General features: G+C 40.1%; 1 protein-coding gene across 1 annotated transcript in view; it reads right to left on the minus strand.

Annotated features, from left to right (window-relative positions):
• The window catches only part of LUZP4 (leucine zipper protein 4), a 45,059-nt gene extending 29,300 nt beyond the window's left edge, over nt 1–15,759 (minus strand). Inside the window, exons 1-2 of the mRNA XM_081564146.1 lie at nt 15,585–15,759; nt 880–1,008 (exon numbers count right to left, since the gene is read on the minus strand). Of these exons, the coding sequence (XP_081420272.1) occupies nt 880–1,008; nt 15,585–15,675 (220 nt within the window). The 5' untranslated portion in view covers nt 15,676–15,759. The remainder of the gene's footprint in view (nt 1–879; nt 1,009–15,584) is intronic.
• Between the last annotated feature and the right edge of the window lie 523 nt (nt 15,760–16,282).

Genomic DNA, 16,282 nt, shown 5'->3' on the forward strand with positions numbered 1-16,282 from the left:
TAAATAAATCTTTTTTTTAAAAAAAAAGGATATTCTAACAGAAAAAAAGAGAGATGGAACAAAACTGTCTGTTTTGTATTAATCCTGTGAATATTTGCCTCAATCATTGCTTTGATTTGGGTGTAAAGACAGCTTAAAGAACGATCAAAGAAGATAGATCTCCAAAAGGCTCACAAAGATCTATTTTATGTTTAGTTGGAAACATGAGATTGTGCCCTCCCACCATTCTTAGTAGCTTTGCCCCTATAATAACCACCATCCCTCCTTTTGTCAGAACCTGCTAAGCCACTGAAAGATTAAACAAAACTATAATGAAGCTGGGTAGGCAGCTGGAAGGGGCTCAGAGTATGCACAATGTCAAGATGATTCCAACCTGTGCACTAGACTATGGAGATCCTTAATGGTTGCAAAGACTTCTCTACTATGGCAATGCCTAACATGTTCCTATTGAAATGTTTACATCGCACTGACCAACATAATTATGGATACAAAGGGCTGTCTTTGTTCTGCACTCTCTTTGCCCATAGCATTTATTTTCTCAAAATGTAGATACCATGATGCTCAGGTTGTTAACCATGCTCTTAACCCTCCTGTATTGCCTCCTTAAAGTAAAATTGGACCATCCAGACAGGCTTGTGAACAAGTACAAGACATTTCTCATTCTTATCCTGCTCTCCCTTAAGGAAATAATTCATATAATGTTTTTTCATTTGTCATGGCATAAAGTTTTACCATCCTATAGGCATGCATTTCCAAGAAAGATTAGACTAGCAACATAATGCAATTTTAAAACACATTCCAAGTTTGTGAATTTGCTTATCTAGTTACTTAGAAATATTTCAGACTCTTTACCATGTATGATTTTTTTGTATAACTTACCTCTCTGCTGGTGATGCTTATGAACATTTGATTGCTGTCTTGAAAATGAGCTATTTTTTTTCTTTTTGCGTGTCCAGTTCTTTTCTTCTTTAGTGCTTATACCTATCTTTCTAAGGATTATAATGTCATCTGTATTAGAAAATACAGAAAAAAATAAAGACAATGGAAAAAGCTGAATTACAACAATGTGTCTCAAGAGCATAATCTATATTCTTACCTCATTATATTTCAGAATATTTTTAAAAAATGGTAGCCCTGAAAAACAACACTATAATAATAATGCACTTATAAAACCATTACAAAGATCAAAGAATGCAGACATTTTAGGATTTGTTTCCTGGAAAAGAGAAAAGTTCCTGTTAAACAGATTTATAGTAAGTTCATTTATGCAAAAATAAAATACTCTCAGCATAAAGTAGCTTAAGGGGAAATCATTTAAATAAACGATTTTACTAAGTTATTTTAGTTTCAGGGAAACATACAGCAATAGCATCATCCCTATATGTAAGATGACACTTATGTAAGACTATATGTAAGAGCTAAATAATTAGTTGCATTTATTTTCTTGAAAAGTGAGAGAGAAAACAAGGGCAATGGACATTGATAGGAGATACCAAAGTCAGGAACCAAGATTACTGTAGTAGTAGAAGGCACTCAAACTTTACTTTGCAGTCATGACATAGAAGACAAATGGGCCCCAGGCTAAGCATTTACAACTGGCCACCTGCTTACATATCTTGTGGCAGGAAAAAAGTGGGCTTCAGGCTGGGCACTTACCACTAGCCTTCTGTTTGCATTTCCTGAAACAGGAGATAGGTGGGCTCCAGGTTAGGCATTTACAATCAGCCTCCTGTTTGCCCTCCAAAATGTAAGTAACAACAGATACAGGGTAAATTAGCCAGACTTTGTCTCCTGTGGATACGTTAAGATAATAGGCATGGTAGGAACAGAGAAGGGCTAAACTGCGAGTAAAAGATCAAGAGGCCATATATTTTTCTTCCTTGGGGCAAGGGAAACATTGCACATGTACAGAAAGGCTCCTTGGGGGGTCAAAAGTCAGTGGACGATGCCAGACCCTAATGAGTCTTGCTTCTTCCAGATGCCTTTATATCAAGATCCATCTTGGCTGAAAAGTGCCTGCACACCTAGGGAAAAGATCCTGAAACAAATTAGCCAGGGGGTGCAAAGCAGGACAATTGGCCAGAAGGAAGACAAAGACCGGAAGAACTGTCCTATAAAAGTGACTTAACCACCTCTTTAGTGTGCTCCTCCTCACTAGGGGGACACCCACACTCTTTCTCCCCAGGTATGCATCTCTGCCTTACTTTCATCTTAACTAAACAAACTGCTTCTCTGTGTGCTCTCCCACTTGTTGTTGTGCTATGTCTCTAATAATAAACTTTGTACCTGCATTTACAATTTTTACTTCTGTGAGAAATGCATTTTTCACTGGGGAGAGCCAGGGAAAAATAGCTTCTAGCCTCTAGCCCTTGCTGGTCTGGTGGCTAGGATTCCTGGTTTTCATTCAGGCTACCCAGGTTCAATTCCTGGGCAGGGAATTAAGATCTCGCTTCATGCCACCACTCACTTCTGCCTTGCCAAGAGCAGTCAGGCATGTTCTTATGCACTTGTGTGAAGAGCATTTATATGGCATTATTTGAAAGATGAGAAACAGGTACAACCTACTCTAAAGTATCTCTCCTAACAATCTGGGATGGAAAGCTCTAAAGGTTGGATGTTCTATCAGTAGATGAAAGCTTACTTAGGTCAAGGTATCTTCAGAAATAAGCACAAGCTAAGCATTTGGAAGGACCTAGAGAAACTAGGGTTTCCCAGGTGGCTCAGTGGTAAAGAATCTGCCTGCCAATGCAGGAGACGCAGGTTTGAACCCTGGATAGAGAAGGTCCCCTGGAGAAGGAAATGGCAACCCACTCCAGTAATCTTGCCTGGGAAATCCCTGGTAGGCTACAGTCCATGAGGTCTAAAAGAGTCAGACATGACTTAACTACTAAAACACAACAGAGAAACTAGCAGAAAGAGGGGGAGTCGAGAAGGGTGCATAGAGGAAACAGTTGGATACCAAAGATTAACCACTCCTTTATCATTCTGCTTAGTATTAGTCCTGCCTCAGGTCTCCAAAAATCTGCTTCTAATTTTCTTTGAAATGATTGGCATCTCCAAAGGTAAAAATCAGAGTAAAGCCCAATAATCAATTGAGTATCATTTCTTGACAATCCTATTTTAAGCATTTGTTCTTTATGCCTCTCAGCAGCCATTGGCTGTAACATCTCCTGCAGATATAGTCGTTAATTTTGTTCCTTGTATTTTTTATGTATTCCCTTTTCTTAATTTTTCCTCTGTTGTTTCTCCTGTAATTTACATTTAAAATCTGTACAAATTTCTGTAAACTTTTTTCTTGTTACAATACAGTTGACCCTTTAAAAACATGAGGGTTGGGGTGCTGACCCTCCCTGCAGTTGAATATCTGCATGTAATTTATAGCCATCCCTCCCTGTACATGGTTCTTCAGTATCCATGGTTCCTTTGTATCTGCAGTTCCGGGTCTGTGGATTCAATCAACCAGAGATGGTGTAGACTATAGTATTTACTATTAAAACAAATCCGGGTATAAGGTGTGAACCAAGAATGTTGCTAGCCATATTAGTAAACAAAGGATGTTGCTGTCACCAAGCCATCAGCTACTGTAGCCCCCGCCAGTATACCCTGAGGGAATCCAGGATAGAAAAAGCACAGGATACTGGCCCTAGATAGTTACGGTGCATATCAAAGGAATGATTTCAATGAATCCTGACTCTTGCATCTTTCCACACACAGAAATGGGCTTCCCAGGTGGCGCTAGTAAAGAACCAGCCTGCTAATGCAGAGACTCATGGTTTTGATCCCTGGGTTGGGAAGATCCCCTGAAGAAAGGAATGGCAACCCACTACAGTACTCTTGCCTGGAGAATCCCATGGACAGACGAGCCTGGCGGGCTACAGTCCATGGGGTCACACAGAGTCAGACACAACTGAAGCGACAGAGCATGCAGGGACACATAGAAAAGCACTAAGTTCATTAACTTGAGATGTGCGGTTCTCTCAGACTAATAGTTATCTTTTGAAGTTCTGACTACCTGGTTTTTCTATATATCCTGGCTCCTCCCTTACCTCTTTGGAGCAGTCCCACAGAGCTATCTGAGAGGCTGTCTTCAGGACTTAAGTCCTCAGAAAGTCTGAAAAATTAAATATAATTCTCAACTTTTAAGTTATGCTTTTTTTTTTCCAGTCAACAAAATAGACTCACATAGTTCAAACCCGTGTTGTTCAAGGGTCAACTGTAAAAGGGAGTGCACTATCAGAACATCTTACAAGACACCACAGAAGATTGTTTGAATCTCCAACCCTTCTCCCTCATCAGCTTTGAAACAACCACTATCCAGCCTACAGGGACCCAACAAAACGGATGACTTCCCATATAGAAAAGCAAAACTTCCAGAGAGGAGAAAATGAAGAGCCGGTATCTTTTACAATGAAGTAAATGCTTTCACATTAAGGTGTGCTCTGCCTTGCGGCACTCAAACACAACTCACAGCGACTTTAAACTTTTCCTGTCCTCAGAGTGACCAAAAGTCATGTCAAGTTCTATCTTAGAATCACATAAGGATTAGGAAAAAAAGAGACAATTTCTCAAGGCTCACGTGGACCTATAGCTACAGTTGAGAAATATTTATTTAATGTTTCATGACACGGATGGCTGAATGGGTAAACCATGTAGATTAATAATAACACCTTTAAGGGAGTTCCCTGGTGGCCTAGTGCTTAGGATTCTGGGCTTTCACTGCCGTGATCTGGGTTCATCCCTAGTTGGGGAACTGAGATCTAGCAATCTGTGCAGCACAGCCCAAAAATTTTAAAATGTAAAATAAATAAATAACACCTTTAAATTGAATAATACTTTAAAGTTTACAGAGTATTTCCACATAAAAGCTCTTGGCCCAGTACTTGGCACATATGAGACTCTCAGTAAATAAGATAACACACGAACAAACATTTATTAAGTGTCTGATATACGCTAGGTACCATACCTTCACCCTTACAGGTCAGTAGAGATTAACCTCACTTTTAAAGAAGAAAACAGGGGTTTCCTAGTGGTCCAGTGGTTAGGACTCCATGCTCTCACTGCTAAGGGCCTAGACTCAATCCCTGGTTGGAGAACTAAAATCCCACAGGCTATGGGCAGCATAGCAAACAAAAAAAGAAGAAGAAGAAAACAGGCTGAGGAGATTATATGACTTACTTGAGGGCAGAAAATTAATATGTTAACAAGCTGGGACAGCTTCTAAGGCCAAGATCCTTGCCACTACACTACACTTCCTCCTTCAAAAGCTCAGCTATCCGGAGAATTAAAACAGCGGCACCAAGGCTAGTGACCATTCATTTGAATGTGGTATTCCTACTAAAATAGCATTTTCCTTTCAAACCTATTTGTAATTAATTGCACAAAGTCAAGTTTAGCATTCAGTTAGTGCAATAGCAACCTTTAACCCAGGATTCAAGCACCCATTTTGCCCTGTCCCCTTGATTTGGTCAGTCTAAGATTTGGTATGTAACTGTTGTTAGGCTTGTTCTGAACCACAGTGCTATACAGGAAAACTATAGCATGGCTTTAAATCCTGTCTGTGGCTTTATTTGCCCAAAAGAACTTAAGCCATTTGAACTTTGAATCAAATTACCCTGTAAGTCACACAATCTTTTTAAACTCATGAGTGGAATATATAAAATGCTCCACAAACGCCTAGAATCCTCTTTCCCTAAAATCAAATCCTTCTCCATTAGTTCAACTTACACATAACATTATAAAGACTCCAGTTTCAGTGTCATCCTGACAGTGCCATATTAACCCCATAGGATTTTTCGAATCTTTTCGTTTTGAATGAATATATTATTGGATGGAAGCATTTTCCCATCTCAGTTTGACTCAATCCAAATATCATATAACTCCCTAATAATATGAATGAACAAACATCAGAGAAAGAGTAATGAATAGTGGTAGTATTACAGACAGCAAAATGTGGTACATTTCATACAAGATGAGATTTTCATAAAAATGTCATTCCCAAATAGGTTTTATAGAGATTGTCAAAGTTCACATTGAAGAAATCCGTATAAGTTTCATATCTGCTACCTGGACAACAGCATCAAGATATTTTGATTCACAATAATTGTTCTAGAAGAGAGAAGGTAGAAATATGCTCTGGTATCCAACCAAATCTACAATAAGGAGACTCTTTGAGTCAGTAAACAGATTATTTTCTCACTTATTTAGCCATACTCTAAGGTCCCTCGTGGCTCAGATGGTAAAAGCATCTACCCGCAATTCGGGAGACCCGGGTTCGATCCCTGGGTGGGGAAGATCCTCTGGAGAAGGAAATGGCACCCCACTCCAGTACTCTTGCCTGGAAAATTCCATGGGTGGAGGAGCCTCGTGGGCTACAGTCCATGGGATCGCAAAGAGTCGGACACTACTGAGCGACTTCACTTTCACTTTAAGGTCATTCACTGCTCTAGACTAAAAAAGATTGTTATAGTGTTGACATTTAAATTTTCTTTAATAAAATGATCACTGCTTTCAGCTAATTTAGACTCATAAGTGATAGTACTGGCTTCTCTTTAAAACATCAGCAGCCCCGTAATACAGGTTCAGGTTTAATGACTACACCCACAGTTGCTATATAAAATTCATTTAACTAATAGAATATTCAATTTTCTCTTTAGCATTTTTCCATATTTGTTATATTTATCTTAAAATTGAATTTTACATCAATTGTACAAACGTATCACTTGTGCAAGGGAAGATATAAGGACACAAAAGTCGAGTGCAGAAAAACAAGCTACACAACAGTCAGCAGAAATCTGTCCCTACAGTCTGTAACACAGGGAAATGAAATTCTGTCTAAAAGATGAAAGGGATGTCACCGGTATATGTTTGCCTTGAAAATAATCGTTTACACATTTGTTTAATTTAAATGGCCTCCTAAATCAGCTTTCATTAAATAAGACTAAAATATACCACTAGCTATAATATAAAGGTAGAAATAAGCCTAGAATCACCCCAAATCTAGAATGGAAACATTAAGTAGGAAAGTACTAATCCCTCATTTTACAAATGAAAAAAATTGAGGCCCAGAGAGGAGAAGTGATATAACCAAGGTTAACTATTGTCAGAACTGGGATTAGAACACAACTCTCATGAACATGGAGAGTTTTGAAAGTCAAGTGTAGGGAATATGCTATGCACAAGCCTGTACTATAATTAACAGGGCTTCTTTGAAAAATAAGAATGACTTTCTCAATCACCCCCAGGCGAAGGGCTGGGGGCAGTAAAAAGTACATCGTGGAAAGACATCTTGAAAACAAGATGTTGAAGTACTGATGTGACGGATGGAAAACCATTAGTGACTGTTCCCATAACCACAGCCTCGAGAGAGTTGCTGAGAAAGGGTGTCACTAGCTAAAGGGCTAAACAAAGTCATGAAAGGCCTGAAGGTTTGACATTGAGGACTGTGCATGTATATCTTTATCCCCGATCTGGGATTGTAAAGAACGGATAACTCTAGAGCACAAGGAAGTACAAGGAAGTAGATGTTAACAATAAAAAGCATGCAAAGATTAGGATCTGGGCTTTCGCCTGTGAATGGCATCAGCCCCTTGATCACCACTTTATTTCTGAGTCTTATTTTTTCTTATTCTTCTGCAGCACCACTCCCTCAGGTCAGTTCGTTGTTGGGCTGGTCCCAACAGTCAAGCTAAGATTTTTAAATTTTATCCTACATGTCAGTGGTTCTCTACCCTGGCTGGGCATCAGAATCACCTGCAGAGACTTATTTTAAAATACAGAACCCCTATCCAAGATTATGACTTGGTAGGGCCACAGTGAGTTTCAAATATTTGTGATTTTTCAAAACAGTCCTCTGAGTAACTCTGATGTTTAGCCAAGATTTCAAACAACTGCTGTGAGCAATGGAGAATCTTCAAAGAGCAAAAGAGGGAGATTATGAAATTGTTGGTTTGGGGAATAATCAATTTGTGATTTGCAATAAATTGCAGAATAAAGTGAGACTATAAAAAGGAAGATGAATTATTTTGCAGTAGACAGAAGGATCAACAATAATGCAAGCATGAAGAAATAAAAGATTATACTAAGGTGGTGTCAGGAAAAAAGGAAAAGGAAAACAAGAAGTCCCTATCCACCTCAGACCCATTGGGAACACTGACTACAGAGACCTCCACAGCCTCGCCTTCTTCTACTCATCCCCTTGCAAATACAAGCACATCCCCAGAGCTCAAGTATTCTCACTCAATCATCAGTTATGAAAGACCTCCCCAGGTAACCAAGGAATGAGGTCCAGTTGAGAAGGAGGAGGAATCCAAAGAAAGATATTCTTAGAACTATGGCAGGGGAGATATCTTCCTAGAATCCTGCTTGACCCTGAAAATCATTTTTGCAAAATTTATTATTATAAATGTTTGTTTCAATCCAAGTATCAGTGAGCCAAATAGACTTTAGTGCATTGCCCTAGAAACCTGTACACTCTTTAAAATACTGTTTCTATGCATGCAATTCTTTATGCACTCAACAGCTGGTGTACAAATGAGGTATTGAAACATAACAACACATTTGCCAGTTGGGAATTGCCTGTATATGATTAAGAATCAAATGAATAACACAGGCACTAAATGTTCCAAGATTGCAGACAAAAGACAGACTACTGTGTACTGGAACAACTGCAAAATCCTTGTAGCAGAGGTGGGTAAAAGGGATAGGGTTTGAAGAGGGGAAAGATCACAGCATTCCATGAAAGAGAAACCAAAAAAGCCTTGGAGCCAGGAATTAATATAATATGTTTCAAGGAGAAGTTCACTTTGGCTAGAATGGAAGACTGGTGCCAGATAGTTATGGGAGAAAGGTCAGACAGATAAGGAGGATGATGAAAAGCCTTGAGTGTCAGAAGCTAAGTAGTAAGGATTATGGACAGAGACAAAGGGGAGTATTCCATACAATCTCTAGCACAGCGCCATGTCAATCTACCAAATAACAAGCAGTTTCTGAGAGCATCAATGTGCTTGGTGATATTCTAGGTATCACATGAAATCAGGAAATTGATCATGCTTTTTAAGTAGAGAGAGAATTTATATTATCACTGCACAGCTATTTGGAAAGAAACTACCCTTTATGTTCTCTAATAATCTTTATTTCATTTGACTGTCTTTAGAAACTCTCCTCATTTTCTAAAACAAGGGAACTTGTTAAAGCAAATACTGCAAAGCTGCCTAGACTACAAAAGGAGGAAAGTGGAAGAAAACATGCAAGATGCATGCATTTAATATAACATTCAATCCTTAAAAGCAAGTATGTTTGTTACTTATTTTACAATAAGTAACAATATGTTTGTTATTTATTTTACAAGTCAGTTTCTGCAGGGCTTACAGTTAAGTAGAAAGCGTCTATTAATACAGATCTTTTATCTCACCTCTTGCCAAGTGTTGACTATTCCATTTCTGTTTGCACTTAAAACACTGATATGGTGTGGTCACCTCAGGAAAAGCCTGTAAGCATGCTGCTGCTGCTGCTGCTGCTAAGTCGCTTCAGTCGTGTCCGACTCTGTGCAACCCCATAGACGGCAGCCCACCAGGCTCTCCCGTCCCTGGGATTCTCCAGCAAGAACACTGGAGTGGGTTGCCATTTCCTTCTCCAATGCATGAAAGTGAAAAGTGAAAGTGAAGTTGCTCAGTCGTGTCCGACTCTTCGCGACCCCATGGACTGCAGCCTACCAGGCTTCTCCATCCATGGGATTTTCCAGGCAAGAGTACTGCAGTGGGCTGCCATTGCCTTCTCCACTGTATGGAATAGTACCCATCTAAACTAATGTAAGGTCTAGTGTCAGTATTTAAAATGTCAACCATGATGTAAGTCAAGTGAGTAGGAAATTGTAATCATGAGGGTGCTCCAGATTCAAAGGGAGAAAAGAAAAATACCTCAGGTCCATAATCTTGAACACCCATTCTATGCTTCTGTGCTAGGTTTTCTGAAAATAAGCCTAGCATTTGGGATTTCACCAATATTTCATATTAAATTCACAAATGTCTAAATTGAAATATAATTGGAAAAAAAGGTATTAGGAAAAACTATGTATGGCCCCAACATAAAAATGTACCATGAGAACTAAAAAAAGACGTCAGGTATTGCCTAAGTGAAATGAGTTTAGCAATGACATTCCTTTCTCTTTCTAGACGCTTCCTTAATTGACTGTTTGGAAACAAGATAGTCTCTATAGTCCCTTCTAGCTCTAAAATTCTACCAATAACATTTAGAAAATTGAAGGGAAAACGTATAATGTAAGAGTATTTCTGATTCATAGAAATTCTCTTAGATACATAGTGAATATTTAATAAGTACTTGAATTAGCGTTTATATTATTGACACTAAAAGGTTTCTCATGTGTATGCATATGGTCTCTAAAAAAGTACTTCATTTTTCTATTTTGAGGTTTCTATCTTCTGAGTATACAGGTGTATGTTAAGCCGGCCAAGATGAATAATGGTTTCACAGCAGAAAAAAAAAAAACTGAGAAATACCAGCAGTCTTGATTTTTTACACATAATGGTCATTTACAAACTTATTTAAAACCTTAATTACTTTTTCTTACTGAGGTAAACGTTTCACAATACATATGCAAATCAAATCATCACACTGTACATCACCTTAAACTTACACAGTGGTATATGTCAATTATATCTTAATAAAGCAGAAAAGAATAAAAATTATTTTAAAAACTTAATTACTTTCAAAACTCTCAGTTATTCACACCCTTGGATGCATTGCAGGTGTTTTTTTTTTTTTTAAGTGACATTATGCTGCTGCTGCTGCTGCTGCTGCTGCTAAGTCACTTCAGTCGTGTCTGACTCTGTGTGACCCCATAAATGGCAGCCCACCAGGCTCCCCCGTCCCTGGGATTCTCCAGGCAAGAACACTAGAGTGGGTTGCCATTTCCTTCTCCAATCCATGAAGGTGAAAAGTGAAAGTGAAGTCACTCAGTTGTGTCCGACTCTTCGTGACCCCATGGACTGTAGCCTACCAGGCTCCTCCATCCATGGGATTTTCAAGGCAAGAGTACTGGAGTGGGTTGCCATTTCCTTCTCCGAAGTGACATTATACATACTTTTTATTTATGTATTTTTTAATTTGTTTTGCCATACATTGACATGAATCCACCATGAGTGTACATACTTTTAATCCTTGGATTTTGTAAGTCTAGAGACCACCATTTGATTTGTTACACTGCAACGGAATTGTACAATAACATGAACAGCTAGAAATCAAAGATCTTATCAGGGCTGCCCTGATGGCTCAGTGGTAAAGAATCCACCTGCCAATGCAAGAGACATGGGTTCAATTCCTGGTCCAGGATGATCCCACATGCCTCAGAGCAACTAAGCCAATGAGCCACAACTACTGAGCCTGTGTGCTGCAACTACTGAAGCCCATGTGCCCTAGAGTCTTTGCTCAGCAACAAGAGAAACAAACACAATGAGAAGCCCAAGCACTGCAGCTAGAGAGTAGCCCCTGCTCACTGCAATCAGAGAAAAACCTACACAGCAATGAAGACTCACCAAAGCCAAAAAATAAACAAACAAAATTATTTTAAAAATTAAAAAAAATATTTTATCAGCTATGATTTAGAGATGAAATTCAATTACTGCTCATCCTGTCCATAAAGAAGAGAAAACAAATGTTTTTGAGCCTGGGTAAGATGTGTAAGGATCCTTTCAACATAGTCTGTGAGGTTATGAAGACAGTATCCTTTGCCTCAGTTTTCAAGATATATCATTACAGAGACATGGTGCCTTGTTCTTGCTACTCCCTGTGATGACATTCTCCACTGAATCCATCTGGAAAATCCAGTCTCCCAAGGAGAATCATTTGGTCCAGGACTCACCAAAAAGCCTCAAATTTGAATTATTGAACTAAGTGAGATATACTTAGTCTCAGAAGTATACTATCAGGGTTGAAGAAACAACATTCCTCATACTGTTTAAAATAGATCATGCTGCTTGAGATGCCATATGAATAATTAAATTTTTATTAAAATTAAAGAATTGGTTTTTTTGTGAACAGCCTAACTATACTGCCCGGTGTTTTAGAATATGTTGAAAGCACTATTTTATTATTTATAAACATTTAAAATATACCCCAATTTTTGTAAACATTGTTTTGTCATTTTTCAAATACTTAAAATATCAGAAACCTCAAAAAATGTAAGTGATCTAAGGTTCCTCTCAATTTCTGAGAGACTCTGACAACACATAATATTTTGGGAACATTAAAACAACATATAACTGCCTGCATTTATTTATCTGCCTCTCCAACCACATTATTAAATACTTGAGAAGACACCATGTTTATTTATCAGTACACAAAGTGTCTAGATAGTGCTTAATACAGAGTGGATACTTTATAAACATTTATGAATCTATGATATAATATATCTAACAAACCAAAAGGGCTCCTCTCTTTCTGACTACTGAACCATTTGCCTTAGTCTCATTTAGATAGAAGTGATGAACATGGGAGGTGCAGTTCCCAGTAATTTCTTGCTAATGCCAGTTCCAATTTTGCTCCAACTTTTGCCTTTTATTTCTTAAAAAACATTTATAATGCATTTGAAAATGTTTACTAGTGAAAAAAAGGAAAATAAATGTATAGAGCCTTTTCCTATTTTACTACAATGGAAGTAAGATCCGTGCATTCAATGTAAATAATATATTTATATGTGTATAAATAATATGAAATCATATATGTAGTAGACAAATGATATAAAATTGCTTTTCAGTCACGTCTGACTCTTTGAGATCCCGTGGACTATAGCCGATCAGGCTCCTCTGGCCATGCAATTTTCCAGGCAAGAACACTGGAGCGGGTAACCATTCTCTTCTCCAGGGATCTTCCCAACCAAGAATGGAACCCGGGTCTCCCACACTGCAGTCAGATTTTTTACCATCTGAGCCACCAGAGAAGCCCCCATAAATAATATAAAATTATATATGTAATATAAAAATAATCTAAAATTCTTTTCTAACGCATATGTGTAGCTATCCAAAGATATATACTGTTAAAAGTAATCTTTTCACTTTAATAAAAGCATGGGGAAATTTATTGGAAAAGCATCGGTTTCTCACCAACTACGGTCCATGGGGTCACAAAGAGTTGGGCATGACTGAGTGACCAACACTTTCACTTTTCACTTTCATAGAAACAACATATATTTGCTCTTTATGGTGTATCTTTCTTGGCTTCAAACTAGAAGGGCCTTCAGTGGCTACCCAAAAGTTTTGCCTGGGGCTTCCCGGTGGCCCAGTGGTTAAGAATCCACTTGCAAAGCGAGGGACATGGGTTCAATCCCTGGTCTGAGAAGCCTCCATATGACACAGAGCAACTAAGCGCCTGTGCCACAGCTACTGAGCTCCTGCCCTAGAGCCTGGGAACTTCATCTACTAAGCCCACATGCTGCAGTTACTGAAATCCATCTGAATGCCTAGACCCTGCGATCAGCAACAAGAGAAGCCACCACAATGAGAAGCCTGCTGCACCGCAGTGAAGAACAGCCCCTGCACACCACAATAAGAAATGATGAAGATTTACCCAATAATTTATTGGGTAGCAATAAATTCTCTTTATACACCCTAGCAATGAACGACCCAAAAATGAAGTTAGGAAAGCAAGGAACCCTCCAAAAATGAAGTTAAGAAAGACCATTTAATAGGAGAAAGAATAGTCTTTATAACAAATGATGTTGCAACAACCGGATAGTCACAGGCAAAAGAATTTAAGAGGAGCTAGATTCTACTTCACACTATCGGCAAAAATTTAACTCAATATGAATCAATGATGTGACTATAAAATATGAATCAAAGTGGAAACTAGAAAACTTTTAGAAACATAGGAGCAAATCATAATTTCTTAGATATGATACCAAAGCATGAACAACAGAAGAAAAAAAAAAAATAAATTGTACTTCGTCAAAATTAAAAACTTTTGTGCTTCAAAGGATAGTCAAGAAAATGAAAAAACAACCACAAAACGGGAGAAAATATTTTTAAATCACACATCTGAGACGGTTCCAGTGTCCACAACATAAAGAACTCTTACAGCTCAACACTAAAAAGACAATCCACTTTCATTTTAAAAAGTCCACCCTCCCTGCTCTGGTCTCTTACCCTCATTTTTATGGTCTACTCCACCTGCTCCCTGCCATTTCTGAGGTCCTCCCTGGCTGCAATGCTCTGCTCATTTCTGAGGTCTGCTCTCCCCACTTGCTCTTCCTCTCTCTTTCCTAAGGTCCTTGCTCCTGGCTCGTCCCACTATTTTTTTTTTTTCCCTCTCTCTCTCTCTCTCCGCTTTTTTCTCTCTGCTTCTAATGATTGCCCTTACTATTGCTCCCTGTCTCATATTTTAGGTCTGAGCCCCTGCTCCTTCCTCCTCAATTCTGATGTCTGTCCTTCCTCTCTTTCTTCACTTATAAGATCAGCCCTCCTTGCTCTGTGCCCTTCCATTTCAGAGCTCTGCCCTCGCTGCTTTGCTCTCCCACTCTCATTTCTGAGGTGAAATCTCTTCCTACTGTTATTCCCATCCCCAGGTTCGTTCCTCCTTGCTCCTCGCCTCCACATCCAGTTAGACCTCACTGCCATGTTCCTCTACTTCTCTTTTCTAAAGTCGCTGATGCTTTGTTGCTCCTTCTGCCCCCCGCCATGACTAAGGTTTTCCCTTCCTCTGCTCTGTGCTGCCGCACCCGCCACCTCTTGCCCCCCTTCCCCCGCTTCATTTATGCGGTACGTCCTCCCTCCCTCCCCCTCTCACCGCCAATTTTTAAGTGGCTGTGAGACAGTAGAGGTCTGAGGTGAGAGGCTGGAAAAGTGAAAGCGAAAGTCACTCGGTCGTGTCCGACTCTTTGCGACCCCAGGACTATACAGTCCATGGAATTCTCCAGGTCAGAATACTGGAGTGGGTAGCCTTTCCCGTCTCCAGAGGATCTTCCCAACCCAGGCATCGAACCGCGGTCTCCCGCATTACAGGAGGATTCTTTACCAAATGAGCTACTAGGGAAGCCATGAGAGATTGGAGGGCACCAGCAGAAGTGAAGGGCGGTCTAGCCCGAACAGGTATCAATCAAAAAACAGGCAACCAAATAAACCATCCCTTTGCCCAGTCTGGCTGCCAGACCACCACGCCTCAAAAACTAGCCTTAGGCTTGTTTCGTCACCCCTGGAATCCAGCCCTTTGTGACACGTGCTGGGACTGTGAAGAGCAAGGGCGACTAACCGACTAACCGCGCCTGAGTGTGAAAAGGGTAACTTGATATATGGATGCAGCCGGCTCTTTATCTCCCACATCAGACCCCTTCCAGCAATCCTTACGCAACTTCTGTCAGCTTTGGCCAGTTTTCCATCTAAGAGGCCAGGGCTGGAGAAGCGGCGGCGCACAGAGAGGAAGGGCAGGGGCCTGGGGGGTGGGGGTGGGGATTCGGATCCCGCTTTTTTCTCACAGCACAGCGGTTGGCGCTAGCTAAGGGAAAGCCTCCCTGCCTGAGGGTGCGCCTCACAGCCCGGCTTCCAGCCTGTCCTTCACCACCGGGATCTATTGATACATACCTAGAGACATATCTAAAAGGTCCATCTTTCCCTCTTTGTCGGTGTCCGTCACCTCCTTTCCAGAAAATAGTCGTTCGGAAATAGAAGCCATCTCCTCAGCGTGACTGCACCACACTCCGAACTAGTGTGGAGCCCCCAGCACTGTTCACTAGGGTTCTGACAAAACTCGTCCTCCAATGACAGTCTGTCACTTTGCTGACCCTGAGACCCAGGGGGTGGAGCTTGGCATCTACCCTGCCAGGTCTCCAATCAGAAACTTGGCTCACCAATAAAAAAAAAAAAAATAAGAGGAAGACCGGCCCATTTCTTCCCTGCTCTTTCTAAACATTGCTTCTTCTCCTGTACACACACTACTCAGTCGGCTACTTTGTATGTATGTGTGTGTGTGTGTGAGAGACAGAGACTGCTTGATCCTTGCTTTTTATAGCTCTCAGAAGAACCCCATTTCTCCTCTTTGCAGCTGGCGTTTCTGGCGAATACAATGTTACATCCTTGATGCGATGGACTGGTTCTCTTAAATGCAAAGAACCACCAGAAATCTTAAATTCTCTTAAATTCAAAGAACCACCATAAATCTAGCAGTTAAGACTCATCCAGTGGGCTTCCCTGGTGGCTCAGCAGGTAAATCCACCCACAATGCGGGAGACCCGGGTTCTAGCTCTGGGTTGGGAATATCCCCGGGAGAAGGGAAAGGCTAC

This window comes from Giraffa tippelskirchi, chromosome X (genome assembly GCF_054371585.1).
Source record: "Giraffa tippelskirchi isolate mGirTip1 chromosome X, T2T-mGirTip1v1.2.pri, whole genome shotgun sequence".
Classification (NCBI taxonomy): domain Eukaryota; kingdom Metazoa; phylum Chordata; class Mammalia; order Artiodactyla; family Giraffidae; genus Giraffa; species Giraffa tippelskirchi.